The sequence below is a fragment of the Chelonus insularis genome, unplaced genomic scaffold, assembly GCF_013357705.1.
Source record: "Chelonus insularis isolate UGA/USDA-ARS -01 unplaced genomic scaffold, ASM1335770v1 contig_93_pilon, whole genome shotgun sequence".
NCBI lineage: Eukaryota > Metazoa > Arthropoda > Insecta > Hymenoptera > Braconidae > Chelonus > Chelonus insularis.
Genome location: NW_023276782.1, coordinates 807,392 through 829,751, shown reverse-complemented (window position 1 = coordinate 829,751; position 22,360 = coordinate 807,392). Strand labels below are relative to the sequence as shown.

Genomic DNA, 22,360 nt, shown 5'->3' with positions numbered 1-22,360 from the left:
ATTTTTTTATCCTTTAAATTAATTTATACAACATCAACAAAAAAAATTTAACAATCAGTTTACAATTATTTACATAAATTAATTTTTTTTCAATAGTTGATTTTTATCAAAATATAGCTAAAAATATATAAAAATTTTTATAAATTCATAGAATATTTTTAGCTTCAATATTTTGTAGTCATCGATAAATTTGGATCTATTACGGTAAAAATAGCTCCAACTAAATGTAAAGAACCAGTTATTAACAGCTGAACTTTATTATCAGTTCTACAATCCTGTAAGTTATAATCACAGTTAATTTTTTTTAAAGCATCACTAACAGATGGCAAACAAACTCCTTTTTCTCCCCAGAACTGACAATTCTGCATACAACGATTCATCATTTCAGATTCATTAGTATACCGATATTCTGTATCCAAACAGTTACTTATACCAGCAACATTGGGTACAAAAAAAGCTTGATCAAATTCAAGAGGTTGAAGTAGTTTCAAGAGAACAGTAGCATCTCTATTACCAGTCATATTGAACATTAAAATTTTTTTGTTACCAGTATTTTTTACATGCCCTTTAAACCAATTTACACATGTTTTCATACTTTCCACAGTATGTGCACCATCCAAATAGAAATCTATACATTTTCCTCGCAATATTTGAGTCCTTCCCGGCCATTTACAGTTTAATAAAGCTTTTTCTGTTTTATGAATATCAAGTTCTGTACTTTTCAAACAATTATTGTTATTAACATTACTTTTATTTTTCTTCATTGAACTTTTCAACCATTCAGTAACAAGTTCAATAGCTAATGAAGCATTGTAATATTGAACGTCTGCTGCCATCCCAAGAAGAGGAGGATTTCTTTTAAATGAATACTTTGAAATATCAGCCACAATATGAAAGGGACAATTCTTTTCTTCAGCTCTTTTTTCTAGAACTTCCATTGCTTCTGGCAATTGTGGAGTCACAAATGCTGGTACATTTGTTTTAAAAATTCCTGACTTCTGATAAGCTATAGCTGCCATTGTATTTCCAAGTAATGATGTATGATCCATATCTAACGTAGTAATTCCAACACATATTGGTGAAGGAACGACATTAGTACAATCAAATTCACCACCAATCCCAACTTCAACAACCGCTACATCAACAGAGGCTTTTAGAAAGACATGGAACATCATTATAGTCAAGAACTTGAAATAAGGTGGCATATCATTCTCGTGCTCCTTTTTTTCTGCTAAATTATTATATAATTTCCAAAATTCAGTCGTAAAAAAAGCTTCGTCTATTAATTTGCCATTTATTTTTATGCGCTCTCTAACTGATACCAGATGAGGAGAAGTATACAATCCTGTCTTGTATCCATGTTCTCTAAGAATAGCTTCAACAAATGCACAAGTTGATCCTTTTCCTTTGGTTCCTGCTACATGAATTACTGACAGGTTATTTAATTGTTCTTGAGTGATTCCTGATCTAAAAAATATGGTTGTGAATTATTTTATATCACAAGCTTAATGCTATCTGTACAAGATTTGTATTTATGTATATACTAATTTAAGACTGTAGATGTTGAAGTTATTATTATTTATAATAGCTTACTTAGATATTAAGTGATGGAATAGATAATGACAAAATACGGTTAATGATAATATTTAAACATAATGAATAGTAGAACTATTAGAAATATTTTGTCATCAGAAAATTTATCAAATGTAACTCATTTATCCGTCATTATTTTAAGCAGTTAACTCAAGTTATAATTTATGGTATAGATTATAATTACTCAAGTACAGTTAAATAACAATTAAATAGTTGAATTACCTTAATAGATATTTTATTGTATCCTTGAGAGAATTATTATGTGCATCATGTTTCGGAGCTGTCCGTAGATAAGCTGCATTGGATTGTAAGTTATTTAATGTATTTATAGCATCCTAAAAGAAAGTAAATAATCACTGAGATAAGTAAATGATAAAAGACAACTTGGGCGCCAAGAAATTTAAATTCACCTGGTAAGTAGGTATTTTGCCAACGCTAAGAAACTTTATCACATGCTGCACCATTTTCTTTGGTATAATCGTGAATATTCCTGAAGAATGCATTATGTAATTGATATGCGTAGTTATTGATATTTTTTTTAATTTGTCATATTAGAAATTTCATTAATGTTAGTAAATAAATGATGATATATTTATGTAAAGTAAACATGCTATCTGAATGACCACGTGGGAGAACAGAGGTTGGAGTAGTATTACGTCATAGATGTGAGAAATTGCACGCTCTGATTTATCATGATTAGTTAAAGCGCGAATTTTGAATTACTATTTACAAAAATATTTTTAGAAAGTGTAATATTATTTTATAAAAAATTTTTATGAATAAATTATAATAAATAGAATTTAAAAAACTTACTGAAAAATAACAAAATTGACAGATATTTGTGATGTGTAGGTTTATTTTTTTAGGTTTCTATCCAAGTCAAGTTTTTGATAAAGACGAAACAAATCAGAAGTTATTTTTATTTGAGATAAATATCGATGAGTAAATATTTTGGAGTGGGAATATGTTTTATTGAGGACAGATGTATCATTATAACAAATTTTTCAAGTACATAATACAATAAATTTGAAACAATTCGAGAATATTATCTACTGATATAAATAGTATCTAACTTATCACAGTAAGTAATAAAGATTCTTGATTAGCCGATAAAATAGTTACCGACATATAATGTCGGCAGTTTTTCATCATTATTGGACGGTAGATGGAGCAAAGTGTCATGTCTTCTTAGTTGAAATTATACTCTAACTGTTTATACAATAATTGATGTTTTTTAGTTTGAAAAACAAACTGTTGTCGTCAACAAATTGATGCCGATAAATTGTGAGTAATAAATTTTTATAATGCTACATTTTTTTCCTAGGCAAACCAATATAATGCTCATTTTTATTTATAAGTTGATGAGTTTGAAAATTTAGAACATTATTCACAATGTTCAAGGGATGCAAAAAAATTATTCATCATTCGATGATTTTCATTTTTTCTTAGTATATTTAGAAAGACACAATTTAAGGTATAAATTTACTCTTGAATAATATGGAAAACACAGTTGTCACAAATGCAAAACCTACTTCGAACTTGGGCCTTATTCTACTTGCATTTACTGTTTTCGTATTCCTTGTAAATGTCTTAACATATAGTTGTTCATGGTACGGTAGAAAACCAATGACCCCTGAAGAGCTAGCAGGTGATAAAGAGAAATATTTTGAAGATAAAAAACCGTGGAATACTGCAGTATTTTATTTATTAGGAGCATCTACTTTTGCAACATTTGTTCAAATGATAATTATAATGTGGCAAGCATGGGGCATACATAAAACTTCAAAAGCAGAAATTTTGAAAAAGAATCAATTACAAGAATCATCGAACTTCGTTTAAACTAAAATATTTAATTTATTATTCTAAAAGGGAAAAATATGTTTTTGAAAATTTTATCATATATTTAGTACCACATTTATCCTACCATTGAGACAAATTAAAAATTATTAACAATTGCTAATGGATAAAAAATCGATTCATTATGGATTATTTATCATATTCATGATAGTCAGCTTGACTATTTTAATTGTCAATGTGATTTTAGCTGTTTATAATGCTCATTATAAAGAGAAATTTGATGAATATTGGAGTGGAGAGGAAGCTGACAATTTGAGAACAAGCTATAATAATATTTTCGACGTATGTCTAACAATATCTTCAATATCAGCGGCATTAGGATTCATAATTGCAGGAATTAGATATTTACTTGGAGATAGTGATGGTAGTCTTTCGAAAACTTCATCTGAAGGTGATATTGTTTTATTCGAACGTCCCAAGTTCATAGATACTAGTATGGTATCAACTCCCATGACACCTCAACCTGGTCCATCCTATGCTTAAGAATTATTTGATGATATTCGCGAAATAATTATATTTTACTCCAAATATTTAACATAAAGATTAATATTGAAATGAATCGATCTTCGAAATGACAAATTTTTTGATGAATTATTAATTAATATTTGATGAACAAATAAATAGATGGTATTAAATAATATATAAAAGGAAGGTGGTTTGGAATAGAAGTCATGGATATGTTTTATAGAAAAAATGTGTATTAATGAACATAAGATTTTTTACATTATATTTTATAATTTTGCACATTTTATTGACATACGTTCTTATCTACTACTTTAATACATAATTGAAAATTTGGTTCCTGTACATAGTAAAGTGATGTTAATGAAGAATTTTCATTGAAAATTTCAAGACAATCGATGAAAGAATTATTTCAATAAATTTATCAACGTATAAAAAAATTTATAAATGACACAAAAATTTTTCTTATTCTATTTGCAATTGATCCTCGTCAAATATATCTTTCTTTGCTTGAAATTATAAACATATTTTATTGAGTAAAATAGAATTGTGATATGAATTAAGCTCGTTTCTATACAAATGGGATGCCCGCCCGAATAATGTACAAGCATTATAATTCTATTAAACTTACTATAATTCTATAACAATTCTATTTTTCAATAATAAGGCCTCAGTTTCTTACAATTAACTATTAGGAAACGAGGCTATTGCATTTTTAAATTATTCTATTATTCATCCTTCATTAGCTTTATACACATATCATCTCTCATTTCTATATTATTTATTTTACAAAGAAAATAAAAATAATTGTCGACTACAACTTTACTGCAAAAGTATTCGAAGAATTATTTGCTACTGTACGTCAATACAATCATAATAATAAGCGCATTGAGTTTTTTTAATTGTACTAGAAATTTTTCTTTAAATTTTAATTAATTACAGCTCTATATACAAAAGTCAACTTTTTGCATTTTTCTTCATCCTTAATTCAAAGTAAGAAGTATAATATTTGTTTTTCTTTCATATTTTTGCACTATCAAAACGTGATTGTTTTGTTTTCAAAACTATACTGTACACGTTTACATATTATTAACACTATTTTTACAATGTTTCTATTTACAATCCTAGTCTTTTCAAATTAGCGCGTGAAATAAGACTAGTTCTTGACTTTTCACCTTGCCAACTTTTACTTTTGCTACGGAATTTACGTAAGTCAGCTTCATGATCTGGGTGTGTCATTGATCTATATCCCTGTGGAGTGCAAAGTTCTTTCTGTGCACGATAAAATTGTTGATATCCTCCATGGAGAAGATAAATTTCAGGATAATGTAAAGCTGGATAATGCTCTTTGTTGAGCTTTCTGTCGATATTTCTCAAGTAACGTGATAGATTAGGTCCACGTTCCCAGGAAAATTCACAGTGAAATACTAGAATTCTCCTTTTATTTGTATCAGGTTGAATTTCTGGAGTATGAGTGATTGGATTCATCAAATATTCTTCGATTAAATCTCTAGTATAGAGATTTATAGCGCCTTTGATATGGCCAGCTTCAAATTCATAAGGATAACGGCAGTCAACAATTTTAAATGAATCTACTGAATCCTTAAATTCACCACGAATTAAAGCGGCCAAAGTATCAGTTGAAATGGACTTTAAATCCTCATGATGTCCTTCAGCTAACGGTAAAATACAAGGTTTGCTAAAATCTCCAGTTAGATCAGAGTCAGTAGTACTACGATGAATAGCAGATTTAATATGAGCATGAGCTTCTGGTTCTGAATGATATTTAGGAAAAGAACTTTTATGTTCTTCAACAGGAGTTTCTTGAAATTCGCGTAAACTTGAAGACTTCTTGCATCGTTTCACGAGAACTGGGCTTGCGTCAGTCGGTGGATCAGGTCTTTTAAACGACTTAAAAGGTACAGCTGGAGATTCAGGCGATGAGAAGATAGTAGATCTTGGTTTGTTGTCATTGTAAGCTAATTTAGAGGCTGATGATGTAGCATTAGGTGAACGAAATAAACAAGAACGTACTTTAGATATTGGCGGGGTTCCACTTTCAGAATCATGCTTCATACGATCATTTTGGAGTGACAATGATCGTCTTACACCGGTTGGTCTGGTTCGAGGGAATTCTGGGGTTGTAGAGGCATCTAATTCCATAGGATTTTCACTCATCGAAAATATTTCTCCTGATATTAAATCATTCAGACCATTAGGCATTTCGGGATTATCCATGAAATTTTCAGCATCAAGAAGCTCATTAAAACCATCATCCATACCTTCACCCTCAGATGAGAGTCTATTTAAAAATGGAATACGGCGTTTTCCTGGAAATGAACGAACTGGTGATTCTTGAGGACTTCGCGAATCCATAGACATTCGTCGAGGAGCCACTCCCGAGGGTTCAACGAACCGGAAACCTTCTTCGGGTTCTTGATAACCTGCACCATATCCACTATCTTGGCTATTGGGATCGAAATCTTCGAGCGGGCATCTCGATTTTGGTGTTTTGGATTTCACACTCTGCACAAAAAAAATTAATCAAATCATTAGACACAATACTTAAGGAATGATTAAATATATTGATGATGAATTTAAAAATGATAAATTAAATTATTATAATTGAAGATTTTTGAATTTATCTTACCGTAAGAGGGCTCAATTTCATAGCCAGTGGACTGCAGGGTGCGCTGCCGTTTTCTTTATTGATTGTAAGATGAACCAAGTCAGGACTGGACAGGTGTCGTGATGCCATGGTCATCATTCTCCTAGCTTTCAATTTGGATTTTACAATACCTTCAGGAGTTCCTTTAATTTTAAAGACGTTTTTGAAAAGTCTGGAATTAAAAAAAAAAAATACATTACAAATTTATTTCAACTAGCTACAAGACAGTTTTCAACTTAAGTATAACCTAACTTTATATCTTAGAAAACCAATAATTTCTAAAAAATTCAACTATCAAACTAATTATATTTATTAACTTCCTGATAGATTAAAGTTCATGAAATAAAAAGCAATTAATAATTATCATCATTTGACATAAATTCCGTAAAATAATTTCATGTTAAAAAAAGCGCGGGATTTTGCTTTAGCTACTCCAAAATATTATATCATAAATTATGATTTGATATCACATATGTGACATCTTTTTTATTAATTCTCATACCATTCTTCGTAAGTTTTGTTATAAAGGTGCGTCTGGTAAATATTTCATCATAAAATACACTCGCATTATTTTTTACGAATAAACAATATCGCCACGTGCGTTCTTGGTGGAAGTTGGCGCGCGACTAACATGACCTTCATCAAAATTAGTTGAAATTCATCACTGAAGGGGGATCTACAAATGTTTTAGTTATTTCATACTCCAAAAAGATTTGGAGTATTTGAATGAATTAAAAATAATTTATCCACTATTTTTTTAACAACTATAAATCAGATGGCTCGTGATCAATATTTTAGCACTATCTTCCGCGAATTTAAATCAGATGGCTCGTGATCAATATTTTAGCACTATCTTCCGCGAATTTAAATCAGATGGCTCGTGATCAATATTTTAGCACTATCTTCCGCGAATTTAAATCAGATGGCTCGTGATCAATATTTTAGCACTATCTTTCGCGAATTTAAATCAGATGGCTCGTGATTAATATTTTAGCATTTATCTTCCGCGAATTTAAATCAGGTGGCTCGTGATCAATATTTTAGCACTATCTTTCGCGAATTTAAATCAGATGGCTCGTGATCAATATTTTTGCACTTATCTTTCGCGAACTTTATTTTAGTATATCAGAAAAAATGTTTAAAAAATTATATACAGTATAAAATTGTAAGTTTTTGATTTAAAATCAGCAAAAAGTGTGGAAACAACCCAGGTATGAGTTAAAAATTTAATTTCTTTTTAAATTAGACAAGTCATTAGAAAAATTGAATAAATGAATAAATGATGATGAGAATTTTAGAAGAAATTGATTGAAAAATGAAATGAATGAATTTGATGGGAACAATATGAAATAAAATGATTGAAAATTGATTTATACCTTGTACATTGACACACATCACATGAATCAGTAACACTTTCCCACAACATCTTAAAAACTCCAAAATCACTAATTACAGAAAGTTTTTGTCACTAAATAACAACTGTAATAAACCACAAATATAAATCCAATAATTTGAAATGCAGCAGTGAGACCGGAATCAACTGATACTCAAGATATAGTAAATAGCACAAGTAGATGTTCACTCCACAGGCACTGGGTTGTTAATGTGGCTCCGCTAGGGTGAACCCCGGTTTTATGAACGAGGGAGACTATAGTGGGGATGAAGTTACAACCAATGAACATTGGGCCTAAGTCCCGCCTGAATATTAAGAACATTGAGTCGGCCCTCAATGCTAAGACAGCAGACTTGACTATGTGGGGGGGCCGGCAATTTCAACGTTGGGGTCTCCTTTCTGCAGATTTTTTGGAACACCCTTCTGATATAGTCTACTTGTAGAATATTATTTTCTTTCTCCTCCTTATTTTCCCACTTCTTTCTTTCGCGTATCAATACTACCAATCAGACTTGAGAAAGTCTATTGAATAACTGACAAGTGCAAAATTAGCTGCTACATATCCAACATACTACTACACATGAACAATCATTCCTAGGGAAAAATATTTTATTTTGCTTTCAATTCAAATGATGATGATAATCATAAGATGATAACTATTGGCAAAATTTAATTAAAATATTTTTTAAAACTACTTTAGAAACGTCTTGGATTCAATTCATTATTAGTTAGCATAAATAGTCTATTTATTTATGGACTTATAATATTAAGATAAGTGTTAGAATAGTAATAATTATTGTTATTATGTTCTGCACTTAATAGTCAATTTAATAGGATTATCTATCATATTTTCATTTAACATACACCACCAAGTCATCATTCCTCATTACAATATGAATGAAATCATATTGAAATTTAATTTACTTCAGCATTCTTCATGTAAGAGTCTCTAATCAACTTCATGATACATCCATTAAGGTATTTCGATTGAGATTAATTTTTTTTACGGCATTAGAATTACAGATTATTAGAAATAAAAGGTTTATTTTAATAAAAAAAAATTGTTTAATTGTTTAGAACTCGAGTTAATAAACTAATGATAATTAACTAAAATACAAAGTTTTTTATCATTCAATGAAAAACACTTCTTCAAATTTTCGTAAAAAAAATTAAACGTAGGTCACAACATAAATTTTGTCGTACGAAAAACAGTAATGAGCAACTCTTAAGTTAGGGGTAGATTTAAATACATCAGTGTAAATGCATTATTATTAAAAATATTTGTTGTTAATAAAAATAAAAACAGTTGGATTGAATACAAGCTGCAAAAATTAAACTCTACTTCTGATAGATTTTAAAATGTATTATATTGAAGTCATTATTTGTTGGTCTTATTTTATTATTGTCTCCCATCGACAGCTTTTCAAGTTTTCAAAAAACTATTTTCTCATGTTTCATATTATAATGATATAATTTTTCTGAGAATAAACAATGAACACTTTCTCTAATTCTTCACTTTTAAAAAGCTCCAATCAGTATGATATGACCTAACTTAGTCAGAGAATGCAGGTAAAAAAAAACTGCGGCATTTTCTTTTTATTTATTTTTCTTCCTTCTCATCTTGTTTAGTTCCTTATTTAGTGATGCGATACAAACAGTGCCTTATTTCTTGAAGATTCCACACAATACTTCACCTGATCAAAAGAACTCCTCCACATTTTCTAAGGATTTTCACGTGTCAGGTATTAGACGTGAGTTTATATAAGTCATTCATACATAAATGTGTATCTACATTTTGAATACACATACAGACATACTGATTCCAACCATTTTCCTGATCTCGTTTACACATTCTTGCATCTAAAGTTCGCCAAAAAGCCTTCCAATGCCATCAACAATAGAATCCTGCAAGTCTATCCCATAGAATCGATTGGAATGTGTTCTATGTAATGGTTCTAACCCTTAGAATAATAGAATCTCTAGGTTAGAGGGTCATTTATAACGTTTCGTTTTCTTTTACCGTCTTTGAAGGTCACGAAATTTCAACATCTAGGTTGGAGATGCTGGTACAATACTCATATTTTATTCTTAATCATAAGTCGATGTCAACAGCTATTCTTTTTCGTTTAAGCTTAAAATATTTTCACACTATTTTAGAATTATTTAATGATGAATACAATACAACATATTTATTTCCTTGTGTTGATAGATAATTAATAATAATTTCTTAATTAAATATAAAGATAAAGTTTTTAAATAGATTGATAAATTGAAAGGAAATCATCAATTTTTATTTGAAAAAATAGAATTTATGGTTTAGAAAAATGTAGTCCACTTGAAATATTTATAACTAAAATCCTTCATAGCTTATTACCCTCCCTAACAGCCAGACTAACGTTTTCCCTCTGCTTATTTATTGTCGTTACTGAATGACATTGGATTTTTAGTTTTCCCTCCAATTTGGAGCTTTTAAAAATTAGATAGAATAGTGTGATATAAGGGAATATAAATATAGAACTGAAATAAAAACGTGTTTGTGTTAAAATTAAACATTCATAATTTGTAAAAGGACTTTAGATGTTAGGTGATGCATGATGTATGGGATTTTTAAAATCAAGTCTAGACTTTTTATTATATAAACACTATAGAATTTATTATAAAAATTATCAAGACAAACTGTATTTAAAACAAGAAATCAGATATAAAAAAAAACTAGTTTTTATTCTCAACGAATGAGTGAATGACCCATGGGAATTTATTTACTGTCAGATACACCCAACCGGTTGGCGAAAAAGCTAATGTCTGATTTTGGCAAATATTTTATTGTAGGCTAAGAACTGCTTTATACATGTATGTATCTTAGGACAGGATAATTATCATATATCTATAGAACTGTTTAATAAATTTATCATCAATACCTTCTCAATGAGCTAGAATATTTTTTAAAATATAACGGATAAAAAAATTGTATCATATGGAATACATTTAGACTCTAAAACGTTTTCTGATCACTTTTCTACTCCATTTAATTTAAAAATTCAGGGAAGTTCAGTAATATTGGAAATAACTTCAATTGACAGCAAATAAGAACAATGGATTGCTGATATTTTTTCAATTTATTATAAAAGCTACAGTATACAGATACAGATTTTTGATGATCAAACTCATCAAGAGTTGCTACAAAATCTGCTCTTTTCTAAATCACATGTGGCTTGGTAATTAAAATGGTGCACTGAAAAAAATTGTTCCTAAAATGATAAATTTTTTTCAATGTGAAATGCAAACAGACATTAGTAAAAAGATGAGATTCTAATAGAATGTTTAAGTCGATATTTATGATAAATTATCTCAATATTGACTTAAAAAAAAAAAACGTTTCGATATTTGGAATGACGTGAAATTGATTAATAACTAACGAAAACGCGAGAAAAATTGCGTGACCAATGGGGTCCAACGTACGTTGACTTATGTCCTGCGGCCTTGGACCCCATATGAGTTGGAATCAGCTGTCGTTTGACTTAATCGGACCCCAATGTACTTTCGTTAGGACCCCACGACATTGAGGGGTATGAGCACGTGATTGTGCGGTGGTGGTTTCTTCGCGCCATGCTCAATTGTACCTTCAAGAGGGTGTGCATAACTCCTACTATACGCATTTAAAGGAGAAACCAAAATACCCCCTCTGAAGGTAGAGTATGAGTTATTTCATGTACTAAAAGAAGGGGAGTTCTTCAGAGTGAGGCGCTCGACGTCTCGTCGAAATATTGGCTCTAAGGGGCCAACAAACTCAGCTGCCTCTCTTAAATATCCTATGTAATACGTTCTCCCTAATGCTTAAGATCAATAAGATTCACATCTGGCGCAATCTCTATCATGTCCTACCGCAATTTTTACCTCTATTCTCATGTGAATATCTTGGATTTATATGTATCAATTATCATATGTGAGAAATTAGTTTTATTGACGACAGATTGTCAAGACGATGAATTGGAGATGCTAATGGAGATGTTTAAAGCCTTAGAATAAAATTAAAAAACTATCTATTTTTTCTCTATTCATTTAATTATGTTAAAGAGTAAAATAATAAATTAAATAATTACATTGGACTCAGATGAAAAGATATAAAATTTGTATTCAATATTTTTAAAGTTATCTTATAACTTAAAGCTTGGTATAATTTTAGATAATATGAAATACATCTATTTGTTATTTTTGTCGACATTCCAATGGTGTCTAAAATGATGTCAAAAAAAAGCAAAAACATCCTTTCGTCATTTCTGACATCCTATATTTTTTTTAGACATTTTTGTATTTATCTAAAAATTTATCTATATCGATATCCTTCAGATAAATTTCTAACTTCCAAAAGGTGTCATATAAACATAAAAAAACTTTTTTTTTCTAGTTCGACTGTGATAAAAAATAATTATTAAATAAATTTGTGAAAAAGAAGTCTTAATAAAGCAATAAATATTTTTATAAATTAATATTCAAGATATTTTATTGTTGGAAATATTTGATTTAAAAATAAACTAAACTGAATGATAAAATTTTTAAATGTTAGGATAGATTTATTTTAAAAGAGTGAATATTTTTTTGCGAATCGAGACAAACCGTTTGCTTATATTTTATAAAAGGGGTAAGAAGAAATGAACAATTATATCGTGGAGGTTGCAAAAATTTACGCTAAAAAGCAACCCCTAAGGTTCGGTCCCAGTTTCTTCTGGGCCTATGATTTTTACAGTGAGAAAGAGCCGCAGATGGTCGAGGGGAGAATTGTGGATAGGGTGGCGCGTGCCCTACGTCGCCGGTGCGCTCACCCCATATATAAGTTCCATCGACAATACTGTCTATGTGCACATGTGTTGAGGGTTACGCGCTTCATCGTTCTTTTCAATTTAATACTTGTGTGCCCATCAGGTATTTTCTTGCGCACGCGCTACATATCATAGTGAATTATTGCAGGTAGATATGTACAGGTAGATACATACACATTAATGTGCGAAATAAAGATGATAATTATACTTTTTTTTAACATCGAGATTTTTATTAATTGTTTTCATCAACACTTGGAAAAAGTTTTTTCATCATTAATCCAACTGTTTATTTATTTTTATAAACAATAAAATTTTTAATAATAATATTAATCATTTTTAACTTCATCAAAAAATAAACGAACATTTTATTTTCTATTAATCTTCAATTCTCATGCAGTAAAAAAGATAAAAAACAATTAAACATTTTTTTTTTTTATGATTTCTTTTACTTTCTTCACGTCTAGTTGATCAGTCATATTCAACAATACCAATATAAACGATTGCATGATTCAAAAAAAAATATAATGGCATGCAAATAGTAAATTTACATTTAAGAAGCAATTTCTCAAAGAATATAATGACATGATATTTTTTCTTATCGAGGAATAATTTACATGGCATTGTCTATTACATAAGTGAGCCGGGGTATTCTTTTGGTCGTATGACCTCGTAACCGTGAATCCCTACATCTCGTCTTGGCAACTTTTAAAACGGGATCATCATCTGTTCCTACGGGACACCTTCCATCCCTATGCCATCATGACATTGGGAGAGAAACAACCCTCACCGTTTTTGCCATTATTTTCGTTACGCAGCCGTCGCAGATGCATCTCACCGAGGCGTTGAAGAATCTGCGATACACCAGAATCAGAGACCAGTATGAAAGCACTGTCGAGACGTTTAAAAGAGAGATGCAACGAAAAAATTATCTCACCCTTCGCAACTTCTACTAGTAGACGGATAAATTGATCATTTCATGGGAAAGATTAATCATGAATTTTTTTTTTTAATTTTTCAATTTTAAACTCTAAGTATATCATCTGAATAAATCAATAACTTTATTGATTTTATTGAAAAAAAAAAATTATCATTCAATTCATTATAATTAATTGTCAAACTCGATAGAAAATGGCGCTGATGAAAATTTTTTCTGACGACAAATAATGTTCATATTACCACATTATATTAGCAGACTCTTGATGAGTTTTTGATAAAAAAAAAAATCATCAACTCTTCTATAAGAGTTGTACCAAGTTTAAAATAACTAAGAAAAGCTGAGTATAATTTTTTAAAGATATTTATCGTTCATTGAACTTCTTTCAAAGTTAAATGACTTTGATTTCCAACGTTTACCTTCTATTAGTAGACCTATATGTTCCCTCAATCTTCTTGGTAAACTTTATAATAAATAAAAGTGTGCAAACGACAGTCAAGATTACCTCATAGAAAAGGAACTTAACTCATGGGGTAGTTTGACGTTTACCGTTGAAATGCATCTGCATCGTTCAATGCGAGATAGTAAACCACTGGCGTTTGGTTTTTCAACACACATTAAGCACCCTCTAAATTTCACCCTTGGATAAATTCAGTCTACCAGACGACTGCAGTCACTTCGATACAGTTGCACCAGGTTCTCGTAAATTTTCAGTTCGTTCGGGGTCATACCATCTAATTTTGTCGATCGATACTATCGATTATTTGGAGAACTAATATTTATTCAAAGAAAACATCAACGAAATTTTTCCTTTAATTTTAGTACTTTATTTATGTAGCACTTTTAATTTTCTTTTGATAATTTTTTCTATTTACGTATAAACATTACCCAGATGCTGTGGTATTTTTTATATCAAAGCAATGGTATACGTTACATTTAAAACCATGCTCCACTTATATTATGCATCTGCCAATGATCAATAATGCTTCCTCTTGAGTTTATCGAATTTTCCCACATTTTATCTGATAAAATCTGAACCATTTTCTTTCATGTTCATTCTAATAATAATTACAGAAAAACTGTAACATATTTTTACATAACAAATATAAAAGATCATAAAACTTGGAATGGTTCATAAAAAAGAAATTTTGAAAATTACAAAATACCCTAATCCCCTAAACATTCCTTTATCTTCATCAAAAAATTAAAACTCTAATCTCCTTAAAAATAATAAATCTTTTTAAAATCACGTACTAGAGAAGAAACGTTATATTTTATTTATCGTTATTTGCACCGAAAATGCGTGCAGTTAAGAGGTTAGTGGAGATAAATCTTGAGCTTGAGCCATAAATGAAACAATGCAGTAAAGAAATAAATAAGCTGGTGGAATTTCCCAATTTTACAAACCGTCCGCCGACTTGTGTAGTCATTCACTCTTACCTGCAGCAACTGAACAAAAGACCTGACGTGTTGGAAACCGACAATTGACAGCAAATTCATCAAAATGGTTTTATTTTTGCTCGTCTCGTTAGTCTACTTTAATGATACATTCAATACGAGTACATTTAGGTCGAAAAGCTCTTCATTTATGAACAGCAATAAACCCACTTACAAAATGGTCAAGACAGTCGTGCTGCGAAATTTTGGGTCGCATGCCAAGGAATAAATCTGTCGAAGTCTAGCAAAATGAGGTACCGTGATGATACCTTGACAGTTTAATTTGAAAACTCAAGCTAATATGTTATATAGTAAAGAAGAAGACATGGGCAGCTGTTAAAATGGCATACCTTTTCAGTCTAGTTGCTAGAAGAGACAGAAAAAGGCATTGGGTTTTCATGGCTCTTACCTTTCCCAAACAAATTACACAAATTACATTGTGAAATCATTGACTACAGACCTGCAACAGCTGTGGATAATCCTCTAAGTTACCATTACAATCCACTTGAATATTTGCAGAAATTCCAACCGTGGGGTCCTCCACAATGTTAGTAAATAATAAACCTAACCATGCAATAACCTCAGCTACTAGAAGCATGAAAATTGTTCAAAACTTTCTAATAAGCTATATCTACCAGTTGAGCATACAGGTAGTAGAAACACTTGGGCTCTTTTGACTCGAATATCTAGCTTAGTTTCAAAATCAAAATCAATGCGGGTCTGAAATAAAGAGTTTATGGTTGATCGGTCAGCATTCAACCACCTTGGGTTTGACCATTGAATTTTTAATCCGCACGGCATTCTCCCAGGATCTCTTGAAGTAAATGAAATTTAGAAATGCCAAATAAATCAACCATGCTCTCTGTGGCACTTAATCTTTGGCGTGTGACTTCGAACACTACTTGAAGATAAAATAAAGTACATGAACGTGCTTTTAGCACGAGAACATTTACTGGTCACCAAGCTAATACCTACCTAATGTTCATTTCCAATAAATTATTCTAACAATGGGAATTTTTTGCACTAAACACTTCTAGAACGAGGTATCAACTAATTGATTCAATTACTTAAGTTCCAAAATTGAATTAAAAATAACCATCAAGCTTTATTCTTACTCCAATATTTAGGAATAGTCATTCTGATCATTTTGGAGTAATTCTATAATAATCTTATTCAGCAATGTTGTCAAAATATTCAATAGTTGGTAATATGCAATGTAAATATTAGGTTGTTACTTCATCATTACCAGACAAAATTAAAAGCTTTTGTTAAATTATATGTATCAATAGACTTCATCACATTTTCACATAATACCTACAGGTTCGTTAAAATCCCTACGATGATTTTCATTTCAAGCTAAGATTGAAGATTACAGATTTCTTCTTTGAATGTGCCGTATAATTATCATAGGTCATCAATTTCTAACAAAATTCTTCCTCTCTTATTATTCATCAATAATATATATGCTAAAAACGTCTCTTAAGTGGAGAGTTATAAGTAAAAAAAGCATTCTTTTGTTAAAGTCATTAAAATAAATGATGCAGTTCATAAAGATGTCTTGGTAAATAAAAATTATAAACAGGATAATTACTACTAATTATTAAATAATAATTACTACTATTATTTAATAATTTTAAATAATAAACTATGAGAAAAATTGCCTCTAAGGAGGAAGAATAGATAAGTCAAGTAGTTTTGAATAACAAAAAAATAAATCATTGAAATTTTGGGATATTTCTGGTATCATATTGATTATTCTGCCTTGCCACCCCTTTCACAAAGTCGTTATCGATTACTCGTCTGTAGTAAACCCCATGCCAACGATGCCCTAACATCTGCGCACCCGTATGACCCCGAAGAGCTGTTAAACAATATATACTATGCGCTTTGACCAGCTATCGCGCCCATGGGGGCGTTGATACCCATTCGCTTCTGGACGATATTTCAATAGTAATGCATTGATATCATAACGGTCGGTACTCAGATGATGACTCAATTAACGTTCATGACATTGGTTATTCATTCCAACTCTGGAACACTGTTCAGTTGATTTATTAACTAAATAAATCAAACTTTCGACACATTTTGAAGGGCCCAGAGGCTTGGTGAGTTCACTCAACAAAGAGTTACATGACTTCTTGGTGGACCTAATGCTGTCTAAGTGACCAATAGTTGAAGACTTTTGGCTTCATTTTATCATGGAAATAGTTGCCTTCAATTAAAGATACTTTGGTACAATTACCAATATTCTGTTTTGATGATGGAGATGTGATAATTCATTAGCAAGCTTTGATGAAATAAACAATGATTATTTAACTAATGGAGTCAATTAGAAAAGTTAGCTTGCTTAAATTGTATCAAGTTATGTATTTCAATAAAAGATGATTTAAAAATTGAAATAGATTCATATCCATATCTCTCCTAACGAGTAAAAAAAAGACTTAAAGGCTTGGGACCACTTGGAAGGTTCAGAATGCCTCTCCCTTCTGGTGGTTCTCATGCGTTGGTGCTCTCCCTTCCCTCTGTACAGCGGGAATTTAAATCTCAACCGTCACGTTGCTGAGTGGGAGAAAAGTTGGCAAGAAAAATAAAACACACATGAAAGCAAACAGGGGATTCCTTCGAGGAGAAGGTGAAGTAAAAGAAGTAAAAAAACATATGTAAAGGGTCTGAGAACGCGGTCTGTATTTGTAAACAGAGAAGCATGAAGAAGTTGGTATTTTGCAATGGTAGGTATCAATGGCCATTATATAGTACATTGGCTCTCGAAATTTTTATTTTTTTACTTTTTTGAAAACTTCTCTCGTCGGTACTGTAATTCTCATAAATTTGTAACAGCTTCTGAACCCCATACTATTATCTTGATAGCGTGGTTGAAATTTCGGTTCTTTTCTCTTTAGTCAGTTAAAAACAAAAAGAAATAAACAAGTGCTTTGAGAAAAAAATAATACCGTAAAATTGGCGGGAAAACAATCTTGATGTATTTTGTTTGCCACACCCTTTCAGCTTACAATAATCAGCAGCCAAGAATGTAAGATTGTTTCAACTTCTTGAAATAAAGAAAAAAAAATACTCAAATGTATTTAAAGTCCACTCAGCAAGTGATTTAATACGTTTCAAGAATTTTCAATTAGACCGATAAATGACTGTTATTTAATATCCCAATAACTTCCGCTAGATTTTCAAGCGCCACCAACAAGTAAAGAATGAAAAACATAAACATAAAAACATAAATCTAATAGTAATTTTAAAGAAATCTTGACGTAATAAAAGTCTCTGGGTAAATCTATATTGCACTTGTATTTCTTTTTGTTCTTTTTCTTTTCTGAAAAAAATGTACCCCGCCCACCGCCACGTGAGTTGGCCTTTCGCCGAACTTTAAGAGGGTTAGGGTCTACCTTCTCCCTTAGACTTTTACCTTGTATCTTACCCGATTCTCACTGTCTTCTTCTTGGTCTTATTTAGTTATTTCTTTTTCTTGTTCCCCTGCGGCCAGCGGCGAGGATCGAAGGGCGCGCCAACTCCGGCGGTCTGGCCTTTAAATTCCTTCGTGTAAACAGTCTCGCCAATCTCATATTCACCCACAATAACTGATTGTATTAGTTAATATTTGTTATTTATTAGCTCACATGTGTTTTTATATTTAATCTTGAATGAGCTTGCGATTATAAGTATCTTTGTTTTCTGGTCAAAATGATTATGATATTGGATAATGTGATTGGCATATCCGTTACAGAAAAAAAAACATCAACTTGATGGAACTATTTTGTATCATTTCACAGAACAGTCTACAGTTGATGTTGATAAACAGAAGATTACCATTTAAATTTTAGATTTACTCCAAAAAAATAGTTTTAGAAACTTTGCTGGGAAAAGGGTAATTTTTACTTTCTGAAACACCATGGATCTTTAAAATAAATGTCAAATGAGCATAATAATGGTTTTTTTCAGCGGATTATTTTAAATAATCATCAGGAATGTTACCATATCAATTCGTATCAATACCTGTTCGCATGTAGATGCTGATTAGACTATTCTTCTCACCAGACCAAGTATGAATTATATGAAATGATGATTAGCTAATACCTGGACTACAATTTTGTTCAATCTACTCTCAGGAGATATAAAAAGCTATCTCGACTCCAAATTGACATTGAGGCATCAAGATTAACAACATTGTTGTTGTTTATTTCTAAGAATTTTTGTATAATTAGATTGAACGATTTATGAATTAAAAATATGTTGAATATATCAGATTTATTTGTAAGTTAAAATGAATTGCTGAATGATCTGTTTTCTGGTTGAAATGTATTTCCCGCCAAAAGTGTTTCTATCCTCACCTCGACAGAGATTACTCTTGGTATTTATAATACACGCCCAATGCGATTCTTCCACAGTTTAGTTGTCAATGATCCTGTGAATTTAGTTACCGAGCACGCAGTAGCGGTACATTAACCGTCTCCACTCTTGGAATTTCTTTCTTTTCCTCCTCTTCCTCCTGTCCCTGAATGTGCTTGGACGTATATTTCAGTTGCCGCGAATCCAAAGAGTCTTCTTTCGTTTCTGTTCTCCACATATTCTTCTCTTTTAAGCTCCTTCAAATCTTATTTCTCTTTTATTTACACTTTTTTTTTGCCATCATGCTCTTTCTTGGTCTTCACCTTCAATTTCTCAGAACCATTCCCGCCAAATCATAATAATAAAGTAATCATATCATAACAAAAATAGTATCAAAATGATAATAATGAAGACTAATCTGGATTAACATTAATTGGAAAATGAATTATTACAGCTACCGATTTTTCAAACTCAAGGGTTAAAGTCACCTTCAGAAGGAAATATGCACGAATAAACAATACCATATGGCGATTGTACAGGTGTAATTGTACGGAAAACCTGTGCGGAAGTTAAATGCGCCCATGCTTATCTCCTTGAGGAAGGTAAGTAGAAGCTTAAAAAAAATAAAAACATGAACCAATAATTGTAGTCTATTATGTACTAAAAAGTAGTACCAACATTTTTATTTATCTTCCAACAGTAGACATTGACTTTTCCTCTTTTTAGGCAGTTAAGGTAGTTTCATAACTTAGTTATAAAAAATTAATTTCAACCTTGATAAACTTCTGTCAATAAAAAATATATTAAGGTAGTTTGGCATCCACATATTGGCAATCAAAGTAGTAATGTTTTTTTTCTACATCTATCTTGAATTTATTTATAATTGTTATAAACAATAAAATCAATTAATGTTTTATTTTCACCCTTGGTAATTAATGGGTTAAAAAAAAAGGTTGTCAAATGTGAGCCTGCCAATACTAAACTACTTCAAAATAGTTTTATAACTTAATTATCAAAAAAATATATTGAATAATCAAATGAAATGTCTCCATTCAAAAATCATCATAATGAAGAATAAAATAAATTTATCAACAAATTCATTTTTTTTTAAAGGAATAAATAATTAAATTTGTTTTGTATAATTGATGCTGAATATTTTAATAACATCAAAACTTGCTGATATCATTGGTTTAATTGGACTTGTATTTTTTCAGACGAGAAATACTGTTTCGTAATGCTGAGAGCAACGTTTGCTGAGAGAGCGATAAGAGAAATCTATCGGAGGGCCACTTGGAGAGTTCTCGCGAACTTTAAATGAAGAAGAAGAGGAGGGTCATGTTATTGTCGAGGCGTTGAAGAAACCGTTGCTGTTGCGAGGCAGAACCTCAGCGCCACCCTGGGAGACTGAAGAAGAGAGTGAACATTCACGTCAGTTTATAAGTTGCCATACGTGTCCTGAGAGCTTGAGAGTTGCGGTGTTAGAGATTTAAAGGGAGAGAAAGGGAAGAGAATGAGAAGAAGATAAAAATGATGATGGTGAGGAGGAGTAGGAGGAGAAAGAGGCACAGAGGAAGTTACGCAATTTCTAACCGTCCCCGGACCACCACATTATTTAAATTGATGAATTTTTTTTCTTTAACACCATTTTATGAATGATATAGCTTTTTTCTTCTTTGACATCATTATATGACATGATTCCATAATTGTAACAATTATTCCATTATCAATTTTGGTAAGTTTTAACAACTTTTATCTTTCCATTAATTATCTTTCCATAGAAACATATTTAAATGTCTGATCAGTTAACCTTTTTTTAGTCTCTATCAATTTATCCATAATCATCGTGAAATCATTCATTTTCCAGTTTGAAATATTTTTTTAAGCCAAGTATTTTTCTACGAAATCTTTACAAATCTAAATGATATCTAATTTTCAGGTTGAAGTAATTATCAAGTCTCTAGAGATATTTGGTGTATTCACAAATCATGGTTGCTCTCTGTATGTGATATCACACTCGAAATATTAAAACATGTTAGGCATATAAATTGTCGCTTGAAAGAAGATAAAAAAATTCACCCTATCACTGCCAGGAACCTGGTCAGCATGTGAATGTATTCTTGAGTTATTTATTATTTATCATTTAAGGATAAAGAGAAGAAAATGGAGTAGGATGATATGATGAAAACGAGGTCGAAGAAAAGTAATAAATACTAAAGAAGTTGAGCAGGTGGATACATCTAATTGTAAGTGAAATGCAAACTGGAATTAAAAAATTAGTTCACCATAAAAAGGTTTAAGTGAAAGATGTTTCTGTTATTTGATTATAAAAAGACATTTTTTTTATTGAAAGTGAAATTTAACTTTTCAGTTAATTGCATAATAATAAATTTTATCTCCAAAATAATTAGCACTGGAAAAGAAATAAATGTAACAGAAACATTGTATATTTGATGAAGAAGAAAAGTTTGATGGATTATATTTAAATAGAATTTAAACTTTCTCATGCTCCAAAAAAAATATTTAAAGTCATTGGGATGAGTTATTTACAAATAGTAATTAATAATGTTCAAACTAAAACAAACTACATGAGACCTATGACATGAGATATGACATTCCTCAAATTAGAAACAAATGTTAAACATTTCTTTTGAAGAAAGATTTCTTTTCCGAACCACCATTTGATTTAATGACCACTCATGGGCCACCAGTTTTTCCAAGATAATACAAAACTTTCAAGTGCAATATTTTTTACCATTGATTCTTCGATTTTTATGTAACTTTGTTACTAAACATTCACATCAGAAATGAAGGAAAAAACAAGTGTGGAAAAGTTGAGGAATGTAGAAGTGATAATAAAACTG

General features: G+C 30.8%; 3 protein-coding genes and 1 long non-coding RNA gene across 8 annotated transcripts in view; 2 read left to right on the top strand and 2 right to left on the bottom strand.

Moving 5' to 3' along the window:
- Positions 1 to 122: 122 nt before the first annotated feature.
- On the bottom strand, positions 123 to 2,468 carry Fpgs1 (Folylpolyglutamate synthase 1). 2 transcript variants are annotated; one of them, XM_035092142.1, is made up of 4 exons: positions 2,407 to 2,468; positions 2,004 to 2,083; positions 1,816 to 1,928; positions 123 to 1,467 (listed from the first exon to the last, which is right to left on the bottom strand). In XM_035092142.1, the coding sequence occupies exons 2-4, from the start codon at positions 2,055 to 2,057 to the stop codon at positions 165 to 167; spliced, it is 1,470 nt and encodes a 489-aa protein (XP_034948033.1). In that variant the 5' UTR covers positions 2,058 to 2,083; positions 2,407 to 2,468; the 3' UTR covers positions 123 to 164. The 2 variants fall into 2 exon arrangements, with proteins under 2 accessions (XP_034948033.1, XP_034948032.1); XM_035092141.1 differs by lacking the exon at positions 2,407 to 2,468 and having other exon boundaries at positions 124 to 1,467; positions 2,004 to 2,227.
- Positions 2,469 to 2,796: 328 nt separating this feature from the next.
- On the top strand, positions 2,797 to 21,212 carry LOC118072387 (uncharacterized). Its single transcript, XR_004691006.1, has 3 exons — positions 2,797 to 2,877; positions 19,954 to 20,101; positions 20,714 to 21,212. It is a non-coding gene; the product is annotated as an uncharacterized lncRNA (long non-coding RNA).
- LOC118072386 (uncharacterized) lies at positions 3,039 to 4,376 on the top strand. The gene has a single exon (NM_001414540.1). The coding sequence runs from the start codon at positions 3,553 to 3,555 to the stop codon at positions 3,931 to 3,933; it is 381 nt and encodes a 126-aa protein (NP_001401469.1). The 5' UTR covers positions 3,039 to 3,552; the 3' UTR covers positions 3,934 to 4,376.
- The window catches only part of LOC118072385 (M-phase inducer phosphatase-like), a 38,207-nt gene continuing 20,028 nt past the window's right edge, over positions 4,182 to 22,360 (bottom strand). The window contains exons 1-3 of one of the 4 annotated variants that reach the window (XM_035092216.1): positions 7,083 to 7,199; positions 6,563 to 6,752; positions 4,182 to 6,438 (exon numbers count right to left, since the gene is read on the bottom strand). In XM_035092216.1, the coding sequence (XP_034948107.1) occupies positions 5,029 to 6,438; positions 6,563 to 6,679 (1,527 nt within the window). In that variant the 5' untranslated portion in view covers positions 6,680 to 6,752; positions 7,083 to 7,199 and the 3' untranslated portion in view covers positions 4,182 to 5,028. Of the gene's footprint in view, positions 6,439 to 6,562; positions 6,753 to 7,082; positions 7,200 to 7,956; positions 8,167 to 22,360 lie in introns of those variants that run through there. The other 3 variants (XM_035092215.1, XM_035092214.1, XM_035092213.1) reach the window with 3 other exon arrangements.

Coding starts and splice junctions, on each gene's coding strand:
- Fpgs1 (XM_035092141.1), bottom strand. CDS start 2,096: ATGCATTCTTCAGGAATATTCACGATTATACCAAAGAAAATGGTGCAG. Junction 1,929..2,003: donor GCAAAATACCTACTTACCAG/GTGAATTTAAAT, acceptor ACTTTCTTTTAG/GATGCTATAAATACATTAAA. Junction 1,468..1,815: donor ACAATAAAATATCTATTAAG/GTAATTCAACTA, acceptor CATATTTTTTAG/ATCAGGAATCACTCAAGAAC.
- LOC118072386 (NM_001414540.1), top strand. CDS start 3,553: ATGGATAAAAAATCGATTCATTATGGATTATTTATCATATTCATGATA.